This window comes from Panicum hallii, chromosome 9 (assembly GCF_002211085.1).
Source record: "Panicum hallii strain FIL2 chromosome 9, PHallii_v3.1, whole genome shotgun sequence".
Classification (NCBI taxonomy): domain Eukaryota; kingdom Viridiplantae; phylum Streptophyta; class Magnoliopsida; order Poales; family Poaceae; genus Panicum; species Panicum hallii.
Genome location: NC_038050.1, coordinates 66,933,081 through 66,940,940, shown reverse-complemented (window position 1 = coordinate 66,940,940; position 7,860 = coordinate 66,933,081). Strand labels below are relative to the sequence as shown.

Below are 7,860 nucleotides of genomic sequence, written 5' to 3'. Positions count from 1 at the left end.
TACGTGGCCTCAATGCCTGATGCCCAGAATGATGGCGTTTTTCTTATTCGAGTGCCTCCCGCGCAGCTCGAGAAGCGTCAAGCCCGGCTTTCCTCGTTGTCGCCGCTGCCGGGCAAAGCGCTTGTGGAAAACGACCCAAAAGGCGCCGAATGCCGAGCCTGGCCCACCCATTTTGTATATGAACATCCAACGAACCCACCCATGCATGAGAATGCCCGACAGCACGCAGCAAAACCAGCAGGACCAGAGAAACGAGGACAAGAAAATCCTCCACGAACAGACAAAACTTCGACTAGGTTGAGCGGGAGCGAATGCGACCAGACAGTAAAATTACTAGTACTTCAGATAATCCACATAGAAATACCCAAGCTAATGGCACAAGTATTTCGTAGCTTTGTCCTGTTTCTCCGTTGCTTTCCGTTGCCACTGTCCTCCAGTGGCAGGCACGTACTATAGCCTCCGGAAACGAACAGGCAGGTAAAAAACAATCACCCTGACTCGAAAGCTCTCGCACACCACTGTCACTCACTGTAACCCCATGCGGTTAATCAATTTCTGTAGCAGAGCGGGCGTGCAGGACCCCACCCATTAAAGTTCCGCCCGCTAGCCAGCTTTAATGGCCCAGTCCCGACCGCACGACTTTACCGTTACTGGCCCACTGCGCCTTGACTCCTGCTGCCTCCCACCTTATCGGCTGCCCCGGGGCCCGCTTCACGAGCCGTGGCGGCGACCCCACCTGGTGCTCACATGGGCTGCAGCCACGTCACCACGACGGGGCTCCGCACCTCGTGCCCGCCGCCGCCGTCCGACCAGGCGAGGTACCCGTGCACGGGCGCCGCGGCGGGCGGGCCGGACGGCGCCGCGGCCACCGTCACCGCGAAGCTCTGCTTCCTGGCGCCCGGGGAGAAGACGAGCCTCTCGGGCTTCACGGACACGGACACGCCGCTGCCCGCCGCCATCTGCACGCGCGCCGTGTACGTCGCGGACGCCTGCGCGCCGACGTTGGTCGCCGTGCGGGTCACCGTCCTGGACTGGTTGCCGCCGCGGAGCACCACGGAGATGGACGGGTAGTTGAGGTCGGAGCCCGAGGCCGCCGCCGCGGCGCACGACACGGGCTTGTGCGTCACCACCTCGATCGCGTTCGGCTCGTACCCGATGCTGCACATGAACGCGACGTAGTCCTCCTCCCCGGCGTCGTACACCAGGCCGGGGTCGAGCGCCTTGCCCAGCGTGATGTGCCCCGCGCCGTAGTCGAACGGCGTTGCGGCGCGCCCGGGCTCGGCCTCCTCGCCCACGGGCCCGCCGCGGTTGTCGGTCACGACAGCCGTGGTCATCAGCGCTGACCGTATCGCCGCCGGCGACCATCCGGGGTGCGCGGACCGGAGCAGCGCCGCGGCGCCGCTCGCGTGCGGGCACGCCATGGACGTCCCCGACAGGATGTTGAACTCCGTGCGGCGGGTATCAGCTTCCAGGCCGGTCGGCCCCGTGGCGCCCGTCCACGCCGCGAGGATGTTGACGCCCGGGGCGATGAAGTCCGGCTTGAGGATTTCAGGGACGAGTCCGTTGGGTCCACGCGCCGAGAACGACGCCACCACTGGCGCCGGCTTGACGCCGACGACCGTGCCACCAAAGCTAATTGTTGCCGTTGGGTTGGACGCGTTTGCAGCATAGGCTTTGAGCGCGTCGCCCTCCTTCTCCCCAACCGCGCAAGCAGGGAGGACATGTGCATCTCCAACAAGGCCTTCGCCGTTGGCCTCTCCGTTGGTCAGAACCATCGCCGCTCCCCCAGCTTCCTTGACAACCATTCCCTTGGCCACGCGCGGGCTGCTGCCGCGGTCGCAGACGACGATCTTGCCTTTCACCAGTGAAGGGTCGATGGAGTTCTCCATGCACAGCGAAGCGGACAGCCCGCCTGTCCTCCCCGGGTAGTACAACGGCAACGATGAATTGGTCAGAGGCTTGCCGGAGTACAGTGACACACCTGACAAGCGTCTGCCGTCGCCGAGCACGATTTCGGCTGGAAAATTGCGGTCGATGGTGCCGGCGCCCACGGTAGCGAGCCACGGGGCGACGTTGGTCACGGACATGGAAGTTGGCCCCTCGTTTCCAGCGGAGGTGGCCACGAACACTCCCCGGGAGACGGCGCCGTACGCGCCGATCGCGATGGGGTCGAGGTAGAACGGCGCAGTCACGCCGCTGCCGCCGCCGATCGAAACGGAGATGACGTCGACGCCGTCGGCCACGGCGCGGTCGAAGCCGGCGAGGATGTCGGAGTCCATGCAGCCGGCGCCCTTCCAGCACACCTTGTACGCGGCCACCCTGGCCTTGGGCGCGACGCCCTTGGCGACCCCGGACGCGTACCCCTCCATGCTGGCCTCGTACGCGACGCTGCCCGCGGCGGTGGTGGCCGTGTGCGTCCCGTGCCCGTCGGCGTCCCGCGGCGACATGAACTCCACGGACCCGTTGGACGCGACGGCCGATGCGCCGTAGTGCGCGGCGTGGCCCTGCGAGAAGAACCGCGCGCCGACGAGCTTCTTGTTGCAGGACGAAGCCGGGAACCCGGGGCCCGCGTCGCAGCCGCCGCGCCAGCGCGCGGGGACGGGCGGCAGGTTCCGGTCCGACAGGCTGCGGCGCTCGGGCCAGACGCCCGTGTCGAGCACCCCGACGATGACGTCGGAGCCGTAGTCCGCGAGGGACCAGAGCCCGAGCCGCGCGCGCAGGCCCATGAACTGCGGCGACCGGGTGGTGTGCAGCGGCCGCGCCCGGTCCTCGAAGGCCGCGAGCACGGCCGGGTGGCGCCGCAGCTCCGCGGCGCGGGACGCCGGCACGGACGCGGAGAAGCCATGGAAGACGGTGCCGTAGACGTGGAGCGGCTCGAGCGGGGCGGCGTCAGGGGACGAGGCGAAGGCCGCGGAGGCGTACCAGCGCTCGTGCGTGGGGAACACAGACGGCTTGGCGCGGTGGTCCACGCGGAAGATGTACGTCTTCCTCGCATCCTCCCCGCCGTCGGCTCGCACTCGCAGCAACGCCGGCGCCGACAGCGCCAGCAGCGCGAGGAGGAGGAGGGAGGGGAACGGGCAGCGAGGTGCCGCCATTGGTGAGGGAGCTCGGTGAGTGAGGGAATGACTGAGGGAGAGCCGGAGAGGGATGGGCACCGAGCGTGGCGATGCCGAGTCCCGAGAGAGAAGCGGTGGAAGCGGCGGTAGTGCGCGGGGAGTTAATTGCAGGGTCGTGGGATGGGACGGTTGGGACTCGGGGTGGGTGGTCTTGCCTTTTGGCGCTGCGGTGGCCGTCGACGTGGGCTTCGTACAGCAGCGGCAGCAATGCCTTGGGCCCCCGCTCCCAACGTCCGTGGCATGGTTAAATGCCGCCCTGGGATTTCAGTCAGAGGAGAGGACGGGCGTCATGGTGCGAAAAGGTCTGGGGAATGGCCGTGGGCTCGTGGTAGCTGCCGTGTGCGTCCGTGGGGACAGGCTACGGCCTACGCTTGCGCGGAGAGACGATCAGACAATGGATCCGGGGACTTGAGCTCTCACTTGACCAGTGACACTGAGGCCATCGCCATCAACGTCAAATAAACGAGCGGCGTGACACGGGAGTCTCGTGTGATTGTGCTGATCTTTTACTAAGAGTTTTATTGTGCTGATCTTTCTCCAACATCTGTGTCCAATTCCGTTTAAGCATATTAGCACCTTTTGCGCTTTGTGACACTGCCGGCAAACAAGATCCTGTTGCTGCCGGCCCCAGGAGAAACTGACAAGCATGTGAGGCTCCGCGAGAAACTCGGGAGCGGACCTGGACCTGGCGTCCACAGCTCGACTGATCCGGGCGCAAAGGCGAAGCTTGGATTAAGCACCCGTGCTGATCCGCCGCATTAATGTGGGCACCGATTCTAAGCCGGATCGGGGGAGCGGAGAGCTGGGGATGGAGACGGGAGCGTGCTTTCGCGGTAAAGTGGTCTTCGGGGCTCTAGCCACGCTCGTTTCTCAGTGGCATCTTGCAAAGGCCTGGTACCCTGCGAAAGCGGTGACCGCTTCCATTGGCTCCTTGGCTTTGCTCTCTGGCGAGTAAAATGGTCACAAGCCGCCCAATTTGTGGCGTAAAATCGGTTGCTTTGGGTACAAAAAAAAACGCGGACTGGTACTAGTGTTAAGAAGTAGCCAAGCGGCTTGATCATCTTGAAGGGTAAGAATCGAAGAATCGGTTTGAGCAGAGCTTTTTTTTTTTTGAGATAGGAGTAGCAGTTAATGTTGGTTTCAACTCAGAGCAATAGTAATGGAGGAGCACAGGGTTGCTCACTTGCTCTATTTGCACAACTGTGCGTGCGGCTTCATAGTGAGCAAACAGCAGCACATCGCGTACCCGCGTGCGAACCGAGGCCCAGGCGTGGAGCGAGTTCCGCTTTCCTCCTCCTCCGGGCCTTGGGTGGGCTTGTTCGAAAGGTGGCGGACTCTGGCCCTAGTCTTCCGATATTTACGAGCCCATGTTTAAGCTAGTCCAATCGCGCGTAACGTCTAGGGCCTGTGTGAGACTGTGCAATGACGTAATTTTTGGGCCACTCTATAGCACTTTTGTGGGCCTCTGGACTATGGCCGCAATCAACAACACACCAATTACGCAGTGTTTTTTTTTTGCTGGCCGACACGGAATTAGGGCCATCCGGCTCCTTCGACGGCGTGAGTTCCATGTGGGGCGTAAGCACCGACAGGAACAAACTCCTGGCATGCCCATCTCGCCGGCGCTTGGCACTGGCCACAACCCTATCTTCTCGTGATTGATCCTCTCTTGGAACCATGTACCATGAATGCGACCTTGAGATCATCTGTGCTCACTGTTCTCTTCAGATCTGAAGAGTTGCTCCTGTCCTGTATCACATCGCGGAAAGCGGGAAAGGAGTCCGAATTCACTGTACTTCGAATCTGGAGAGATCCTTTTATGAGACTTGAACAAAACTCTGACACTAAAGCAGGCAACAACATTGCTTCGGATCGTATTAGGAAGGAGGCAAATAATCTGCACTGCCTGAACAACGCAGCAATCAAATCCGAAGCACCTTATCGTACAGTACAGGAGCCATTGTTCAGTGGAATTCTACGTCGCGGAGATGGACGTTTCATTAATCCGCTGCCACTCCCTCAGCTTCGTCTACTCCATCCATTACACATCATCAGCACACCAAAGAGCCAAAGCAAACACACCAAAACTCTAGATCACACGAACCCTCTCGTCAGATGGCATCATCGACGCTACGGGAGCACACACCAACGCCAATTAGCATCCGGCCGATCGATCAGACACGCACGCGCAGCAGTGAGTAGTAGTGACAGGAGACGGGCACAAGCACACACACACACACACGTAGGGGAGGCCGGGAGCAGCTTCATTGCGCGCGGCCTCTGATGACGTCGAAGCCCATCTCGGAGGGGTCGGTGGCCTGCACCTCGTAGTGGACCCCGTCCAGCAGCCGCCGCAGGCCTTGCTTCGACGTCGCGTACAGGATCTTGGCCCGGATCCTCGACGCGGCGGGCGACCTGTGCAAACAAGAGCAACGAATCCGTCAGGAAACCAAACGCCCAAACCCACTGCGGCCTGCGCACGCACCGCCGCCCACTGAAAAAATATCAAAAGATGCAGCCAACGGCAGCAGTCACCAGCAGAATCATAGCGCTTTAACAAGTGGAAACCGGAGCAAGTGGACTTGCTAACAGTGGTTAAATAATACTAATTCAGGTGTGCAGCTTATTGATCGGCTCGTGTTTGGTTCTCTTGTTGCCGGACGCGGACAGGCCAGGAAAGATGTATATTTATTAAATATATACTTCCTCTATTTTAAATTATTAGTCGTTTTGATTTTTGTACGTGCATATCTATGTATATATATAGAAAAGTTAAAATAACTAATAGTTTAGAACGGATAGAGTATACAGGAAGGAGATTAAACTGTAGTGAGGAGCGTGAGGTTGATAGACTGGACGGAATGGACAGTCTTGCCTATGGCTATTGGCGTGGGCGATGCGTGCTTTGGGTGAGGGATCAGCAGGGCTGACAGATCTAGACAACAGGTGGATTCAGGCTAGATCAGATCTGATAAAATAACAACACTGGGAGGTTTTGGAGAAAAATAATGCGTGTACAGAGCGCTCAACATAACAGTAGTGACAGGCTGAAAGGGAGGGAGGGCCTGGCCGGGGCTTATCAGGAAGGTTTGGTCCCCGTCATGATCCTGGCTAAAGGCAGCGGGGATGAGTGCAGCAAGCAAGCTTTTGTTCCGTGGAAAAAACGAAAAAGCGCAAAAGCTTGGCGCACCTTCTTCCTTCTTTGCGAGATAAGGATGCGGCACTGATTGAACAGTCGTTGCATCCGCAGATTTCTAGTCAATTGTGCGGTGCCTTCCTGCAACCCTAAGGATCAAGATGGCAGCTCTTCTTTTTCCTTCAGACAAGCGACAGGACATGTTCTAGGCTGCAACTCTTCCCTTCCTTTCCTAGGAAGTGTAGGCGCATTCTGCCAATTTATGTCAATTTACCGAACGACTTCGAGACTGTTTTGACCTTTCAGTTGGTAGGATGCCATTTCGTTACTTGCGTTCTCAACCGTACCAACAGCAGTTACCATGTTTTTATTACGGTTATGATCACCAACCCAGATTTTTTTCTCCAACGGTGCAAGTGACGGAAGCGGACTTGGTTTGTTCCCTGCCGTAGTTTACGGTTCAGTTGCCCATCTTCCAAGCCGCATGAATGCTTTCAGAGAAAAACTTGACAGATACAGTTTTGGACAGTTGGCGCTGCTTGGCTGCAGGTCGGATTTATGAACACTACCGTAGAAAGATTATTACTATATTCTGCGGTTCAAAATTGGTTACTGTATTCTGTACATGAATGCTCAAATTAGCAACGAGTAAATGGGCATGGTCCGGATCGTCAAATTAATTGATTCTGCAGCGAAATTTACCGAGTTTAGAATAATTGCCTTTCCTAAGAGAAGTCCTTAAATTACTGCAGTCAAGATCGCCATGGCAGAGAATTGGTTGAGGGATGGAGTGAAACAAAAATCGAGACAGGCAGCAGCGAGGACTTACCAGGCGATGAAGAAGATCTTGCTCTTCTGGCAGTTGTCGACGGTGACGAAGTCGAAGTCGAAGACGGCGTAGCGGCAGTCGTCGCCGGGCAGCGCGGCGACGAGCTCCTCGTACCCCTCGCCGGGGCCGCCCACCTTGTCCACCAGCACGGCGCGCGACCGCTCGTCGATCTTGTACACCACGAAGCGGTGCACCTTCTTCCACTTCATCTCCATGAACCAGCGCTGGCACTCCTCCTTCACGTTCATCCCCTCCGTCGCCTGCAACCCACCCACGCACAGCACAGAGGACGTCGTCAGCCATGGCTGCTCGGACACGGCAGAAGCGGCGGCTCCGCTAACCGAGACGCCGGGTGTTACCATCTTGTAAGCCATCGCCATGGCTGCAGATCGTTGCGGATGGACGCCCCGCCGAGGGAACGCTGGTGTTCTCTTCTTGGGTTGGGTTTGGGCGTTTGGTTTTCTTCCTTTCAGGACCCTCCTCTTCCTCTCCACCAGTCTCTCCCCTGCTGCGGGTTCTTTTGACATTAGGTGAGGGTGGGTCGACTTTATAAAAAGAGTGGCAAGGAACCAAAATTCCCTTCTCTCCTCCCTAAAATTAAAAAAAAAAGTGGCAATAATGCAATGGGCGCATACTACTTGCCCCCACATGCTTTCCTTGTGCTCTGTTTGCTTACATGTGAGCCACGAATAAAGTTCCGGTAAAAGATTACAGTAACTTTTAACAAGTTTTGTGACCTTCATTACATTTGGAGTTTGGAACATGTATGCTGTGAAAAA

General features: G+C 58.0%; 2 protein-coding genes across 2 annotated transcripts; both read right to left on the bottom strand.

Moving 5' to 3' along the window:
* Positions 1-297: 297 nt before the first annotated feature.
* On the bottom strand, positions 298-3,527 carry LOC112873647 (subtilisin-like protease SBT1.6). The gene has a single exon (XM_025936660.1). The coding sequence runs from the start codon at positions 3,093-3,095 to the stop codon at positions 744-746; it is 2,352 nt and encodes a 783-aa protein (XP_025792445.1). The 5' UTR covers positions 3,096-3,527; the 3' UTR covers positions 298-743.
* A 1,434-nt stretch (positions 3,528-4,961) lies between these two features.
* On the bottom strand, positions 4,962-7,610 carry LOC112873663 (actin-depolymerizing factor 5). Its single transcript, XM_025936678.1, has 3 exons — positions 7,441-7,610; positions 7,082-7,341; positions 4,962-5,531 (listed from the first exon to the last, which is right to left on the bottom strand). The coding sequence occupies exons 1-3, from the start codon at positions 7,606-7,608 to the stop codon at positions 5,381-5,383; spliced, it is 579 nt and encodes a 192-aa protein (XP_025792463.1). The 5' UTR covers positions 7,609-7,610; the 3' UTR covers positions 4,962-5,380.
* Positions 7,611-7,860: the final 250 nt, after the last annotated feature.